Raw genomic sequence first — 17,822 nt, 5'->3', positions numbered from 1 at the left:
TGTAACAAGTGTTATTATTTTTTATATCCAGCTATTCAATACGAAGAGATCTTCTTAGAAATTAAATACTATTATAAAATGTTAAGGGACATGTTTCGCCCATATTAAGGGCATCATCAGCCTCAAACTCAAACCTGTATGGTGAAAAATCAGGATCCTGATTGCTCTTACAAGTCATAAAAAGATGATATCATTGTAGGTGTCTGTCAAAACATACAAACTGTTAGAATGTCCTTGGCTAAAATTGCAGTATCAAGCTGCATGTCAAAAGTTCACACGATTATACTTTCTGGAGCGTTGAAAAACTTGTTGGGGTAGAGCAATAAACAGCTCAGTCTTTATAATGAAACAGAAATGTGCCTCCTTGAATACTCCTGTTAGAGGATAAAAAAACAAAGCTGATAATCGTGTAAAGTAAATAAGGTTATCAGACAATTGCAAATTTAGATCTATTTCATTTACTCTAATGAAGAGCCTAAAGTGTCATATTTCGATTCTAACTGGCTTCTTTTTTCCCGGTTAAGAAAGCCAAGAATAACGACCGAGAGGATTCGTCGTGCTGACCACACGACACCACATAATCTTCAGGCCTTCGGGCTGAGCAGTGGTCGATTGGTAGGCCAGGGCCCTTCGGGGATATTGCACCAATGGGGGGAGAGGTGGCTTCTTTGTTGAAGGTGAAGAGTTCCTTACGCTTCGTAACGCATTCACAAAGGCTCTGTAAATCTGCTTAATGGTCAGGTGGAAAAAGTGGACGAGATACTAAGAACCGCTGGGAGGTTAGGAGTATGGCACAGTGTTGAAAATTAATTTGCTTTGGATTTAAATCAAGACCAGGACTGAATTAAAAAACACATCGTGAGTCCTCTTCAAACGCGTCACAGCTCAAACTACACCGATGCAGATAACTTAAAAATGATTAATGAATTTTTGAGGAATGAATTCCGAGGACATCAGCTTTATAACTAAACATGGAAATAATTCTGACTTTTAATAAACGATGGTGTCGGATTAAGATCTGAAAGGGCATTTTATATATATATATTACACTGATTCTAAAACCAAGTGCCCGGTCAGGTATTGGAGTGCTACGATTTTTGTGGATATTCTTTTCTTCTCTGTTCTTAAAAATTAGGGTCTTTCTCCCTTAGTCCTTTCTGTTACTTTTTCTTAGTGACTGCGTTTGCTTTTAGTACACGTTTTTCCCATTCCGGGAACTATCTTGTTAGTTTCGTGAAGCCTGCATGGCATGTTTGCTATTTTGTACGCACGGCTTGAGGGAGAGCGATCCAGTCTGGCACCGGCCGAGAGTGACGTCACTGAATTAGGGCGTCCCCACTCACCACACAGCGAACTATTCAGGAGAGTGAGAGCCGAGCGCACATTGGCCAGCCCTTCTCCCACCACTGCTGCCTTCGTCCTGTCACCTCATTGGGTGTCTTCGGCGTTGTGAGAAGGGTCTTAAACGTCCGTCCAGATCATCGCTTTCGAGAGGACTTCGGAGGCGTCTCCTTTTCCTAAGGATTAGGAAGGGCCGGCCTCACTATCTAAAGCAGGGCGGATTTGTTTAAGGGGTTCACGCAGGACGAGCTTGACTGTGCTAGCGAGAACACGTACGTGTTTCTCGCTCCGCTGTCCCTCTCCTCGCCAGGCGCTCTGCACTTTCTAAGTGCTAGCCAGGCAACTGTACTTGTTGGTGCACTTCCGAAAGGGCTTTTGTCAGAGCCGAGCACTTTTCAGTACTCGCTTTCTCTCTTTCAGGATTTCTTTTCAGGAGGACCAGGATGGAGAAGCTATCTGTTCCGGCGAGACCGACAAACTACGACTACAGGGGGGCCTTAGCGAAGCTGCATTCGGCGCTCATCGCTGCGGAAGCCCCCGATCTTCGACGCCCGGCTCTGTTGGTGTACACCCGGTGGGGAAAGCACACCTACGAGGAGACGATTTACATAATCGATCTCCTTGGAGCAATTGTGGATTTCATAGGATAGTCGCTCTTCGAGATCGTCAGCGAGATGAACCCTGGCTGCGCGGTCATTATCCGCCCTAGGGATGCAACCAGCCTCAGGAGCTACGAGGAGCTGGCGTCCCAGCAGCACCAAGTGATCCGAATACCAGGACTCAGGAAGCACCTGAACGTCTCGGGCTACCAGGAGGCAGCCACCCAGACGGAGCTAAGGACCGAGGACGACTACAGTGGCGCTCCTCAGCGCCGCGACGGCGCACCCCCGGCTGGACCGCTGTACTTTACGAAGTATACGCAGACCAACAAGGCCGCCAACCAGGACCATCGACCACCTGCCAGGGCGAAGTGGGCGCAGACGCAGGCCAAGCAGGAAGGGCCTGTTAACCGGGCACAATCCACGAAAGCGCCAGGGACGGCGGACGGCTGCACAGCAGTGGAGGAGGACGCCTCCTGGAGTTCAGAGGCTGCTGTCCAGGTCCAGCCTGCCAATGTGTCTGTTGAGCTGCAGATATCGACGTGCGCCCCACAGGACCGGGAAAGCAGTCGGGTGTCAGCACAGACCGACGCCACCGCTGCCAGCCAGGAGGAGAAAGAAGAAGGCGACGCATCGGAGCTACCACCAGGACGAGGCCTCCTCCCCTGCCGAGAAGAGACCCACGGGAAGGAGACGCCGCCCCAGGACCAGGAGGAAGAAGAAGAAGATGACGGTCCACCGGAGAGGGTCGCCCAGCCGCAACCCAGGGCTGCTCCCAGGACAGAAGTCGACCGAGTAGCCAATCAGGAGAGGACCTCAGCGAGTAACGGCAATCAGGTGAGATTAAAACGTCCCCCTCAACAGCTCATGCAGTGTTTCCACTGTCTGAGGTGGGGCCACCGTCAGGTTACCTGTGGGCTCCAAGTAAGGTGCAACTGCTGTGGTGGTGTTCATCACTACACGGCCTGCGCTACACTTATGGAAGCGCCGGTGCACGCTAACTGCGCGGGGGGCCACCCGGCCTCCCATCGCAGTTGTCCTGTATACCGGGCCATGGCGCGGGCTGTCGTATCCCGGCCAACAGGTGAGACGCCGAGCGGTGAGTGGAATCACCTGATGGCTAACAACAGTACTAAAAACGAAAGGGATATAAGATGGTAATTTATAGGCGTTAGGTAAGTTGGTTGTTAAGAGTTGAAACTCATATGATTTCCTATATATGTGCGTATATTGACAGATGATGTACAAAGAATATACACGTACAATTGAAGTCGGTCACGTATTGTGACGTACTGGAACTAGCCTTCCTCAGAACGGCTACTCCAAGTAAATGCAAGTGGACTCTAAAGCATTAGAGTACCACTGAAATGCTAAGCGATGTTAAAAACAGAGTATCGTGAAATCTCACAGAGATTCCTCAAGCTTTAAGTTGCCAACTACGATAAAACCCAGAAGAACTCGGGCTTAAGTCGAGAATCAAAGTATGAATGGTGAATACCAAGTGTTAGCACCACCGTTCAACCTGATCTACTAAGAAATATTCTAAGTAGCGAGACCGCTTGGAGAATTGATCGCAATTCTCTAACGTGAGCGGAAGGCAAGGCTCCCAAAGCGAAGACTAATGCAATAAGACGCTTGTTCCTTCAATTACATACGTATTTAAAGGGACTAGCAATATGATATGAGGTTCTCCCCTCCTCTCAGATAAAGCCTTACTGGCTTACTATTGGTGCTACCACCTCCCCCATGTATCTCAAATCCCACACTATGCACGTGGCAATATTTATTAACATGAACTTGACTTCTCGCCCTTAAACCTATGCTCATAAAATAACTTCCCCATTTCTAATACTTGTCATCATAAACATGACACTGCGTCCCGTTTCACTTAATTGGGTCGCCCATTAATTTTAAGTATCGTATCCTTCAAACTACCCCCATTTTCTTGCCATCTCCAGACGACAGGACGTGACTTTTTAGATTTGTCCGTATCGACTTCCTCGTGAGACCTCTTGACCTCACACAACTCTGTTTTTAACTGTCATTCTATATCACCCCCAACACATGGCTGCTTCGACAGCAAGGCCAGTGGATTGAGTTACCAAAATAATCACTATGTATTACTTATGTGCTGCTACTTGATGAAGGTTCGTGTCCCTGGACATGACACCTCCCCCCTTAGGAAAGAAACTAGTTGCCACACATGCAACTGGTTTCCACCTGAGTACACGTACATACAGGGTTAATTACCGCATGTACCTTACATAGCACATTACATTTTAGCAATATTACATTACATTTCATAGATACACTTCAACTTATTACATTTTGACATTAATACAATTCTCTTTACCCTTCATACAATTAATGTTCATAATACATTTCACATTACAATTAACATATTTTTTCACAGTAAACCATATTGCATTAATACATTTCAATTCATATATTCCACAGTACATGTAGTACTTAATATAACATAGTTTAGATTTAACATCTAATACATATCAATTTATATGTTTCACAGTACATATAACATTTCATTTTTTATTTCACAGTACTGATATAACTCATTTTACAGTGATTAATACATATCAATTTATATATGTCACAGTACATATAACACTTCATTTTTTTTCATTTTACAGTACTTAATATCACTCGTTTACATTTCACATTTTTTATTTCACATTTCACAGTAATTAACACATATCAATTTATATGCTTCACAGTACATACAACTTTACCTTCCAGCCTTCTCTGGTCGGTTTTTACTTCCGTACCAAACTCTTGGAATGGCCGGCTTCGAGATTGCAATAGCAACTCGGTTCCCCTGACTATACTTCTTGAGTAAGTCTTACAAACTTGTGCAGTCACTGCTGACACATTATCCGTACCAAACTCATAGGAATGGACGCTTGGACCGTGCCTCTCTCGACACGTCCGAACTGTGCCTCCTTAGGCCAGTCTCACAAATTTTTGTGCAGTCATTACTGACACATAACCCGTACCAAACTCATAGGAATGGACGCTTGGGTCTTGCCTCCCTCGACAAGCCCGAACTGTGCCTTCTTAGGCCAGTCTCACAAATTCTTGTGCAGCTATTACTGACATTACCCGTACCAAACTCATAGGAATGGACGCTTGGGTCTTGTCTCCCTCGACAAGCCCGAACTGTGCCTCCTTAGGCCAGTCTCATGAAATTTTACCTTAACATAAGGTTGCCTGTTCGACTCTGCCCTTTGGCAAGTCTTTTTTTTTTGTACTTTAACAATTTTAAAGTTACATTCGTTACATTACAGCCTTAACACTGTCTTACTAGTGATTCATTACTTATACAATGGTCATTGAAATTTTTTTTTTACTTTACTAATGTGGTTACGCTCCCTCTTTATTGCCTCCTTGGCTCTCTGATGAGAGACCTTTCATTAAGCTCTATACTGGAAGTAGTAAGATCTGTCATACTTCTACCCCTGCGCTCATTTACGCGCTTACCTCTTACATACTCCTGTCTATCAAAGTGCACTGTAACGTCCTCGTCTGAACAATGTGAGTTAGGACCATTAATTATAGTTTGGCGGATACATACCTTTCCGCAACACTCATCTCCTAGCTCTGACAGTTTATGAGCAAGTGTAAATCTTTTGCAACATCTTTTGCAACAACAGCAGGAACATAATAATAACAAAATAACAGCAATTGTTCCTCCACCTATATAAGACAGAAAATTCAACTTATCCAATTTATGATTTTGCTTTAATTCATCCTCCTGTTCAAGTATTAATTTTTCAACTGCCTCTACTTTATGACTTGCTAATTTTAATTCCTCTGCATGGTGAAGTACATTTACCAACGGTATCTTTCCTTCATCCTGCAATTGACTCAATTTAGTGTTAATTCCTAAATGATCGCAACAGTCATACTGTAACAATAGATCAGGTACATACCCTTGATCTTTGGTACTATTTGTTTTAATTACATTTGAAGATTGAATTTTTGATTTTGGCCCAAAGGCCGTACATCTATTAAACATTGTTATTATTCCTGTACCTGTTAACTTAGCATCACTTGTGTGCAGCTCTTGACATACTACTGTTATTTTTACCTCCTGTGGAGCGATATAAATCCACTTATTTTCTCTTAAGGGAAACCACATTACTTCTTGTACTCTAATTACATTTTTTTGACAATCTTGTGGCATAACCTGTGCCCCTGTCAACAATTTTACTGCACATTCCTCATGTGAATGAGCTAGTTTGATAGCAAACTCTTGTTTGCATACCTTAAGTTTATCACTCAACCTCTTACAATTATTAATTTGATTTTCAGTTAACATTACATAATTTTGCCTGTTCTGGTCCAAAAGAATAAATTCATTTGCACTATTAATAAAAACAAAGTTTTCTATCTCACCATTCACTCTTGTTGGGAATGGTATAACCTTAATAAGATCATATTTTACCTTATCTACCAAAGGTACCTTTACAATGTAACCAAGTATTTCTTTAGTAATGAACACTTCAATCTCTGCTATTCTAGTTATTAAATAGCCATAAGCCAGTCTCAACTCAACAGGTAATGTCATTCCTGGTGGGAAATTATTCTTTGCCTTTGAAAACGACTTTATTATATCACTAGGACTTATAATCTGAGGTTGTAAGACTCCCTTTTGAGCCAACATTATTCCATTTAACAGAATCTCATAATGATCTTTTAATTGCGCTAAGAATCCTTGCGTGTCAATTAAATGCCTATTGACCGCGATTTCAATCTCCGTTCTCCTAAATGCGCTTTCTATTTGCTCAGTCTCATCCTTCAGATATCCCCGTATTGTTGCTATATTATCGCTTAATTCTTTTTCGTTCTTAGCGACGTCATACAATGAGCTATTCATTGATTGTAACGTACTTTTTACTACAATCATCTGTTCTTTCGCGACTTTTAACATCGACAAATTCTCTGATTCAAGATCCTTAATGTGACTTTGATAATAGGCTGCATCCTGCGAATCTAAGGTTCCGAATAAAATTTTAGCAATACTTCCTACAAAATTAAGAACTCCTCGCTTCATTCTATTTTGATCTGAATTTTCCTTCTCCTCAGTCTTAGTTGTTTGTCTTATTAATTCACGCAAATTTTGAGTTTTATTTAATTGCATAATTAAAAGCTTTACCTCATTCTCACACGTATATGTTAAATTTACTTCCAGTTCTGAACACAATCTCATGGTTCTCTGAATGTATTTCTTACCAACATTATACGCATCATTTAACGCTTCTAAATTTACATAAGTTACTACCTTCCATTCAGTGTTATAGAGTTGAACTTCACCTAGCTTGTCGAAATAAACCCCTGGGGTGGACTCATATGGTTGGAGCTGGAAATCAATTGCCTTTCCTCCTTTCGTAAATATCGCCATCACTGCGATCGCCGCTGCTATCAGCGCCATTGACCTGCAAGTAACAGATTTGTGTTACCTTGCGTTGCCTATAATTTATTACTGGTTGTTCACAATGTATTTACATACAATTTTCCTTCTCATTTAAATATATAACTTTAATCGGTTACTGTGTACTGTAACGCACTTCCCTCGCTTATTCATATTCAAAACGCAGTTCACTCCTGAAACTTCCTGTACTGTGTACGGGCCAACAAAGTTTGGACTTAATTTTTTGCTACGACCTCGCCTTACTGAATCATTTCTTAAAAGAACTTGGTCTCCTATCTTAAACGTTACTTCGTTTATTCTTGTATCATACTGGACTTTATTTTTCAACTTGGTTTCTATTAGAGTTTTACGTGCTACCTCGTGACTTTCTCTAAGCCTTCGAGCTAATTCCTCCACATAGCTTTCGTGTTCATTATAATTCTTCTCGTTTGGTTTTCTCTGCAATGTCCCTGGTATATTCGCCTTTCTTCCAAATACTAATTCAAATGGTGTGAAATTAGTTGACGTACTTTTCGTTGTATTGTATACAAAAGTTGCCATTGAAATGAACTTATCCCAATCGTCTTGGGTTCCACATACATAGTGTCTCAAAAATTCAGCTAATACTGCATGAGACCTCTCTAAACTCCCGTTTGACTGTGGCCTAAATGCGGCAGTATGAATCTTCCTAATATTTAATAATCTGCATAATTTCTTCATTACTTCGCTCAAAAAGTTGCTACCTTGGTCAGTTAATATTACACTTGGTATTCCAAATGTTCGTACTACATTGTCCATCAATGCCCTTGCAATTGTCTCTGCTTCTTGATTTTTCATTGGCACTGCTACTAAGTACTTCGATAACTGATCTTGACACGTTAAAATAAATTTGTTTCCGTCGAGTGTAAGTGGAAGTGATCCGACTACATCTAACGCGATATTCTCAAATACAGTCTGTGGTGTGTCATTACCATAGGTGCCTTCGTATCTGGCTTCGTAAACTTATTAGTTTGACATGAATGACATGATCGAATGTATTGCTCTACGTCTCTCTTCATTCCTGGCCACTCAATATAATCTTTTAACCTAGCATACGTGCGTGTAATGCCTTGGTGTCCTCCAACTAAAGATGCATGAAATTCTTTCATAATCTCTTTCTTTTCATCCTCTGTTAATTTCTCTGTGAATTTCTCATCTGTTTCCATTTCTGAAACTTCTTCTTGTTCAACCTCATCTAATTTGTGTATTCTGCTCAGTGCGTCTGCATTTGTATTTAACTTTCCTTGTTTATAAACAACATCGAAATCGTATTCTGCTAACTTCAATCTAAATTTTAGCAATCTTGAGGTTGGATCTTGCACATTAAATACCCATTTAAGTGGTTTATGATCCGTCACAACAGTGAACTTTCGTCCTAAGACATACGGTCTAAAATACTTTACTGCAAATACAATTCCTAACATTTCCTTTTCTGTTGTTGAATAATTTCTTTCTGCCTTCTTCAATACTCTAGATATGTATGCTACTGGCAAATCGCTTCCTACCTTCCCTTGCGACAATACTGCGCCTAACGCTTCATTGCTTGCATCGGTTGTTACAATAAACGGTTTCTCGAAATCTGGATATTGTAAAATCGGATACGTTATCAACTTATTCTTTAAAGTCTGAAATGCTTCCTCTTGTTTAATTTCCCATTTATAGTCTACTTCTTTCTTTAACAGTTCATACAGTGGTTTAGCAATTTTGCTATAATCTGGTATAAAACGTCTGTAATATCCCGATAATCCCAAAAATCCCTTAAGTTGTTTCGTGGTCGTGGGTTGAGAAAAGTCTCTCTTAACTTCTCAAAAACGTCGATCATTTATTATTATTATTATTACTATTATTATTATTATTATTATTATTATTATTATTATTATTATTATTATTCTGAATCTCAAAATAATCACACAATTTAATTTCATTTAATAAACATTTAATTCACTTTACTCCCGCTAATACATTTGTCATTAATCACATGAACGTCACTGACATACGTTTATATTCAAAATTCCGATCTAATGCTGAAAATACGTTTTTTTGTTTTTTGTAATATAATTAGCATAAACACTTAGTTCCATTTACTCCGCTAATTAATCTCATGAACGTCATTTGCATAAATTTATATCAAATGCCTATCTAATACCGAAAATGTGATCTTTTCAATATCTCTTTCTCTGCTTCAGCTTGATAATAGCTACTGGCTAAATCAATTGTCGAGAAATAATTCGCTTTCCCTATTGAGTTACTTAACTCCGTAGTACCTGGTATAGGGTACATGCTACCGATCGTAATCTCGTTTAATTTTCTATCTAAATAAATCTATCATTAAATTCTGAACATATTTCAAATATCCTTTCTCTAACACACCTTAGCATATGATCTGCCCTAATTAGTTCGATTAATCTTCGAGTTCTCGATTGTGAACATTTCTGTGCGTCACTTTTTTCTACTTTCATTACGTGCGCAATTTCGTCTTTTCCTATGTCATACATAGTTTCCGTTCTCGGACGTACTTTTATTACTTTAGCTTCTCTAATTTCTATTTGATGTTTACCACCATTTACTTCTATGAATTCCTCCGTGAAATTAATTACAGAATCTATCAATAAATCTCTACCTATCAATCCGTCTTGTGACAGCTGAAATTCATCATCTACTACATGCAATTTGCATTGAGATGTTCCCAAAGTTACCTTCGCGGTTCCACACGTGAATAGTGTTCCTTTGCTAACTCCTAGCAATTTTAATCTATCACTTGTATCTATCTTTATTTCCTTCGGTACGCATTGTTTCTTTATTACACTTATTTCTGAGCCTGTATCGATTAAAAATCGAAAAGGTCCGTGTACATCATTTATAGATAGTAAAACTGTCCCTTCATTGTTATTACACTTATTGTGTACTTGGCCTATGTGAACACTTTTAGGACCTATAACCGGCCTTGCGTCATGATCCTGTTCTAGTTTTCCGCCTGCTTGTTCTCGTAACCTTTACCCTTGTAATTAGTGAATTGCTGCGGTTTACTACTTTTACAATTTTTCTCTACATGCCCTGTTCTCTTACAACGTTTACAACTATTACTCTGCACTCTCGTGAATAGTGCCCTTCCTTATTAAAATTGTAACATGTTATTGCCTTAACTTCTTTTGGTCGCATTTTAAGAAAACATGAGGATGCCGAATGTCCTTTCTTATTGCAATTACTACAATATTTATCTCTCCTAACTGATTCACCGTGCTTTTCCTTACTTGAGAGTACGGCCGACTCTTCTTGGGCCGCTACCTCAACTGCTAAACCGAAATCATCCGTAATGTTCCTACTACGGACAATCGTTTGAATGCTTTTATCAATTAATCCTTGTACAAAACATGATATCCCTAACTCTCCTATTAAATTCGCTCTATGAACTTTTGCCTCCGGTTCGACTCTTGCCGTGGCAACTTCTTTAAGTTCGCTTACCATTGCATCCATTCTCGAACCCCAAGCTATTACAGATTCATCTTTATTTTGCTGTGCTTTAAACATTTTACATGCGTAGTGATCAATAGTCCTACGCTCTCCATAATTTTCAAACAAAGCTGCCTTCGCTTTTGGCCAGCTCGTAACATCCTGTCTTACTAATAACTTGCTTCTAGCTTCACCCGTTATTCTGGTAAGAACATATTTAAAAAACAGCGGATGTTCATCTGGTTGAACAAATTCTATTGCTGAATCTACATTTGCACAGAACTCTTTCAACCTACTCCGATTTCTCCCGTCGAAAGGATCTCCGATTAACTTGAACGCTTGATTGATATTAATATAATTGTTATCTGAATTATCACTGGCACTTCCCACTTCAGAATTAGACATACTGATTTTGAGTTTGGCTTACCTTACAATATTTGGTCTTCTACTGCGTGCTGATGGTGAGCTGACGACGTGCAGGTACGCCGGGTCGATTGCGTCTTCCTTCCTTGGACTCCTATGAATCCCTCTGCTACTCCGTGGGCCAGCCCTTGCGCCTTCTTGGTTCTGCTCTCTGTCTGCTTACGGACTTCTTCTTCCTCCTGCCGACCGCCCCTCAGTCTACTAGGATAGACAGCCGCTGGACTTCTTCTTTCTCCTTCGGACCGCCCCTCAGTCTACTAGGATAGACAGCCTCCGGACTTCTTCTTCTTTCTTCCGACCGCCCCTCAGTCTACTAGGATAGACAGCCGCTTAGGAAACCACCAACGCCTGGTTAAGAGTTAAACAACCCTGGATGGACGTCGAACTCAGGACCAACCCCACAAAACTGACACCAGTTTTTCTTCTCCTGTCGTATCCCGGCCAACAGGTGAGACGCCGAGCGGTGAGTGGAATCACCTGATGGCTAACAACAGTACTAAAAACGAAAGGGATATAAGATGGTAATTTATAGGCGTTAGGTAAGTTGGTTGTTAAGAGTTGAAACTCATATGATTTCCTATATATGTGCGTATATTGACAGATGATGTACAAAGAATATACACGTACAATTGAAGTCGGTCACGTATTGTGACGTACTGGAACTAGCCTTCCAGAACGGCTACTCCAAGTAAATGCAAGTGGACTCTAAAGCATTAGAGTACCACTGAAATGCTAAGCGATGTTAAAAACAGAGTATCGTGAAATCTCACAGAGATTCCTCAAGCTTTAAGTTGCCAACTACGATAAAACCCAGAAGAACTCGGGCTTAAGTCGAGAATCAAAGTATGAATGGTGAATACCAAGTGTTAGCACCACCGTTCAACCTGATCTACTAAGAAATATTCTAAGTAGCGAGACCGCTTGGAGAATTGATCGCAATTCTCTAACGTGAGCGGAAGGCAAGGCTCCCAAAGCGAAGACTAATGCAATAAGACGCTTGTTCCTTCAATTACATACGTATTTAAAGGGACTAGCAATATGATATGAGGTTCTCCCCTCCTCTCAGATAAAGCCTTACTGGCTTACTATTGGTGCTACCACCTCCCCCATGTATCTCAAATCCCACACTATGCACGTGGCAATATTTATTAACATGAACTTGACTTCTCGCCCTTAAACCTATGCTCATAAAATAACTTCCCCATTTCTAATACTTGTCATCATAAACATGACACTGCGTCCCGTTTCACTTAATTGGGTCGCCCATTAATTTTAAGTATCGTATCCTTCAAACTACCCCCATTTTCTTGCCATCTCCAGACGACAGGACGTGACTTTTTAGATTTGTCCGTATCGACTTCCTCGTGAGACCTCTTGACCTCACACAACTCTGTTTTTAACTGTCATTCTATATCACCCCCAACACATGGCTGCTTCGACAGCAAGGCCAGTGGATTGAGTTACCAAAATAATCACTATGTATTACTTATGTGCTGCTACTTGATGAAGGTTCGTGTCCCTGGACATGACAGGGCAGAGAGGAAGGAGGCCCGGCGTCATGACCCACCCCATCCAGGATGCTCCAACCCAGGCGGACTTCGCCTCATTCTCCGGGATTGGAGACTGGGTACGAGGGACGCCAAGGGAGTCGGGCGGTGCGACAGACCCTAGTGGCTATTGCCGCATGGCTCGGTAACCGACAAGGCCCGCGATAGCCTCAGCAGTGCCCAGATGGACTGATCCCCTGATTAACTGGACTGGCGAGGAATAGGTTTATGACCTGTGCATCATACCTGTTCCCAACTAACGCAATTACCTGGACCTCTCCAGAATCACATCCTTGCATGTGCTATCTACAAAATGTCAGGTTTTACATGTAGGCATCTTTCTATTTCCGCTTATGTGGTTTTGTCCTGACCCTTATTACCCGATTACACCACTATTGATACCCATCACCATATTTGGCCTGGTAGCATGCTGAGCATGGGGACAGGCAAATACTCCTATAGTATCACACTTCCACTCCTCCCTGCTATCTTTCTCGTCTTAGAACTAATAGCATGTCGGAGGCCATGTAGATTGAGTCGATGGTCACGAAGGGGGAGCGAGCTTCGGGGGGCCCCCCGAAAAATACTTTAAGGGGTTCAATAGGAGTTGGAGTGGAGAGTTAATTGGGAATGGAAGGTTGAGTGATTTCTGTGGACAGTGAACGCCTGAGTTGAAGAGGCATCTGAGGAGTGTTTTTTCCGTGGAGTTGAGTGTTCGTTTCAACTCTCTGTCGTCGAGGAGTTGAGTCTCCTGGTCCAGCTACTGTGAAGGTCGTCGTGTCTGGTGCAGCGTGGAGGAGTTCGACGTGGGAACGCCAAGGGGACAGCGAACGAAGTCAGCTGTGAGGTACGGAGAGTGTACGTATTACGGGTCGTGCGCGGGCTGTGACCTGTGTCACCATAATAGTGACAGCGAGAATAACTGTGATCTGAGTTAGACTGTGTCAGCTGAGGAAGACTGAGTGTGATTTGTGTTAGTCTGTAAGTGATAGTGTGACTAGTCGTGAGATGGCAAACTCTACAGTTTATGTAGTGATTCTGGTGTTCCTGTAGTTGTGTGTAAGAATTAGTATTTGTTGCGAACGACGAAACAACATATCGGTCGCACATAACAAAGTTCAGTTCCATAGGCGCACAAATACAATTTTAAAACAAGTCAGATGGAGGACCAGACTGGCACAAACGAGCAGACACAAACACATCACTCAGAAGGTGATTCAAACATTTATTGCACATGAATAAAACACTGCATATTTACACATTATGTACAACAAATTCGGAGGTACACCAAAACACGTGTACTGCTGCCGGTCGCCATGTTCAGTGTCTGCGTATAAAACAAAACGCAGCAGCACATTGCCAACTGCCACAAAATGAAATGCGGCAGACGAGTACCAACACAAAAAGCCGCAACATACTTCCACTTTGAGGGATCTCAACACTCAAAATCAAAGTCAAGTGTTCATGCTCTTCACAGAAAAATGAATAAAAAAGAAAACTCAGATACAACATATACAAATATACAACTATACAACATCCTTGGTAAATGGACACAATTTCACTATGGCACGGGGCAAAAGACCAGTTTTAGTCTTTACACTGACCACACGAGTAATATTGTCACAACCAGGATGGCGCTCCTGGATTATACCAGTTTTCCAAACCAGAGGAGGAAGGTTATCCTTCCTTAGAAGCACTAAATCTCCCACAGTTGGAGTCCACTTTCCTACAGAAGACCATTTACGTCTTTGTTGAAGTGATTGTATGCATTCTTTTGACCACCTCTGCCAAAAATCGTGATACAGCTGTTGCCCCAAATTCCATATAGTTAGACAGGAGCGGGAGCTGTTGGATATGTCTGGAGAGGGGATATAGGTCAATCGTCTACCTACTAGAAAATGTCCAGGTGTCAAATAGCATTGATCATTGGGGTCGTCAGTCATTGAACAGAGAGGTCTCGAGTTCAACACAGACTCAATACAAAAGAGTACTCAGCTCTTCAAAATTAAGAATGCATTTTCCTAGGTCCGCTTTAAAAGTGATTTTGTGGACTTTATTCCAGCTTCCCAAAGCCCACCGAAATGAGGACTGGAGGGTGGAATAAACTTCCAATTCACATTCAAATTAGATGAATATTCTTCTATTTCAGTAGAGCTATCCTTAATAAATCTTAATAATTCATTGTTGGCTCCAACAAAATTTGTGCCATTATCACTCAAGATGAGATTTGGAAATCCTCTACGCGCCGTGAATCTTCTAAATGCGGCGAGGAAGTCCTGAGTCGTTAGACTCTTCACCGTTTCAAGATGTATTGCCTTAGTGACAAGACAAACAAAGAGAGCAATGTACGCTTTAAACTTTATCTTACTCCTCGGGTTATCACCTTTTATGATGATTGGGCCACCATAATCAAGACCAAACTTAACAAAGGGTAACGATGGTTCAGCTCTATACGAGGGTAACTGACCCATTATGTGAGTCGTGAGTGGAGGTTTGCTCCTGAAGCACTTGCAACATGAATGGATCACACCACGAACAACTGTCTTCCCACGTGGAGTCCAAAATCTGTTACGCAAGGAAAACAATACAGCCTGAGAGCTGGAATGCAATAGCATCTCATGTTCATGTTTAACAATCAATTTAGTAACAAAGTGTTTCGGAGGAAGAATGATGGGGCGTTTTTCATTGTATTCCAACCGAGAATTCATGAGTCGACCACCGACTATCAACAACCCGTAATCATTGAGGAATGGATTCAGAGTTTTGAATGAGCTCGAAGAGGCAACTACATTACTAGACCTCAAGTCATGAAGTTCCTTTCCATACTCAATAGCTTGCATCAGACTTATTATTTTGATTTCACTAATCCTCAATTCTTCAGGGGTGAGTTGACCAATGACACAAGCATCCTTAGTGGAGCGAACATTGGTAATAAATCTCAGAACATAGCTATAAACTCGCTTATGTTTGAGAAAGGACGAAAACTTATCTAACTCAGGTGGGTGCATGTTAACTAACAAGACTCTCAAAGAGGGTTTCGATTCTGCATTCACAACAGATGGTGTATTACTGGCAACAAAATCAGGGTACACGGGGGACAATTTGTGCAACCAGGAGGGACCATGCTACCATACATCAAGAGAAAACATTTGTGAGGGCAAAACACCTCGAGACAAGTGGTCGGCTGGATTGCTGTGGGTAGGTACGTGTCTCCAATCTGAGACTGAAGTGAGGGATTGAATTTCAGTAACTCTATCAGCGACAAAGGTTTTCCAACAATTGGCGGGTTTCTGTAACCAGCACAGAACTATCGTGCTGTCAGTCCAGCAGTATGTGGAGAAAGGAATGTGCAATTTCAGCGATTCAGTGACCTTACTCTTAAGGCGAGAAAGCAATAGAGCAGCACAAAGCTCTAAACGGGCAATAGATGGCTGTTTTAATGTACCAACTCTCGATTTAGAAGTCAACAGGATCACTGATACCTCATCATTATCAGATGCTGTCCTAATATACACACAAGCGCCATAGGCAGCTTCTGAAGCGTCAGAAAAGCCATGGATTTCGATAACCTTGTTCTTAGCAAAAGGCATTACATTTCTTTGCACTCTGAGTTCGTTGAGCAAGGGGAGCTCACTGTAGATAGCATTCCATATTTCAATAATTTCAGATGAAGGTTTTAACGCATCATCCCAATCAATTTTCAATTGCCAAAGAGACTGCAGGATAAGCTTACACTGAACTACGCCACATCCTAACAATCCAAGGGGATCAAATATGGAAACAATGATAGTGAGAATGCTCCTCTTAGTGACTTCCTTAGGTGCTTTCTTAAAATTTATTTGAAACTGAAACTCATCCACACGATACCTAATGTTTTAATAGCTTCATCCTTAGTGAGGTTACAAGGTGACAACATTTCTCTATCCTCTACAGGGACATTGGCAAGAGCTTCTGGACAATTTGACGTCCACTTTCTAAGATGAAAATATGCACTATCAAGCACAGAAGAGATTTCTGATTGAAGCTCCTTAGCTTCTTCAACTGAACTAGTACCTGTCAGCAGGTCGTCAATATAAAGGCAAGAGCGAATGATCTCTGAGGTAGTGGGGTGAGATTCCTTGTGTTCATCAGCAAGCTGAACTAGACATCCCGTAGCAAGAAAAGGGGCGGAACTTGTACCGTATGTGACAGTAGTAAGACGGTAGTCCTTGATTTCTTCATCAGTAGATTCACGAAAGACAATTTTCTGAAGATTTCTGTGGTCAGGATGAATTAGCACACATCTGTACATCTTAGCAATGTCAGCCGTAAGAGCAACAAAATAGGTTCTGAACCTTAAAACAATGGACAGCAAGTCAGGCTGAATAGTAGGACCAACCAGTAACATAGAATTCAATGCTATCCCATTCGATGATTCACAACTTCCATCATAAACAACTCTCAACTTGGTTGTAGTGGTAGAATCCTTGAGTACACAATGATGGGGCATGTAAAAGCTTAAAGAGTTAGAGGTCTCTGGAGGTGCAATTTCCATGTGACCCATTTCACTATATTCACGCATGAAATCTATATACTTCCTTTTCAAGTCTGGAAGCTTAGTAAATTTATTTTCCATCTGTTTGAGCCTTCTAACAGCATTATGCTTAGACTCAGCTACAGGTGGCACTTCAGCACGAATAGGAAGTTTGACAACAAATCTACCAGAATCATCTCTTTGAACACTATTCACAAAGTATTCTTCACAAGCCCTTTCTTCAGGAGTAAGAACTAGTTGATGAAGTTCTTCAAGCTCCCAGAACCTTTGGAGTTTAGTGTCAATAGAATCAAGTTTTACAAGATTGGCACGACGAGCCTTGGCATTATTCTTAATGCACGACTCAGGAAAAGTGCCTGAGAGCACCCAACTAAATTTGGTATCTAATAAGGCGGGATAACCCTTCTTATGAAAAAACTATTAGGAGACACAATTTCGTAGTAGACATCAGCACCTAGCAA

At 41.4% G+C, this 17,822-nt stretch overlaps 1 protein-coding gene across 1 annotated transcript; it reads right to left on the bottom strand.

Moving 5' to 3' along the window:
• Window positions 1–2,937: 2,937 nt before the first annotated feature.
• On the bottom strand, window positions 2,938–11,432 carry LOC137500420 (uncharacterized). Its single transcript, XM_068227415.1, has 3 exons — window positions 11,285–11,432; window positions 6,361–7,393; window positions 2,938–3,003 (listed from the first exon to the last, which is right to left on the bottom strand). The coding sequence occupies exons 2-3, from the start codon at window positions 7,387–7,389 to the stop codon at window positions 2,938–2,940; spliced, it is 1,095 nt and encodes a 364-aa protein (XP_068083516.1). The 5' UTR covers window positions 7,390–7,393; window positions 11,285–11,432.
• Window positions 11,433–17,822: the final 6,390 nt, after the last annotated feature.

Source organism: Anabrus simplex, chromosome 1, assembly GCF_040414725.1.
Source record: "Anabrus simplex isolate iqAnaSimp1 chromosome 1, ASM4041472v1, whole genome shotgun sequence".
Classification (NCBI taxonomy): Eukaryota; Metazoa; Arthropoda; class Insecta; order Orthoptera; family Tettigoniidae; genus Anabrus; species Anabrus simplex.
Note: the sequence above shows the minus strand (reverse complement) of the source record. Positions and strands in the feature narration are given on the sequence as shown.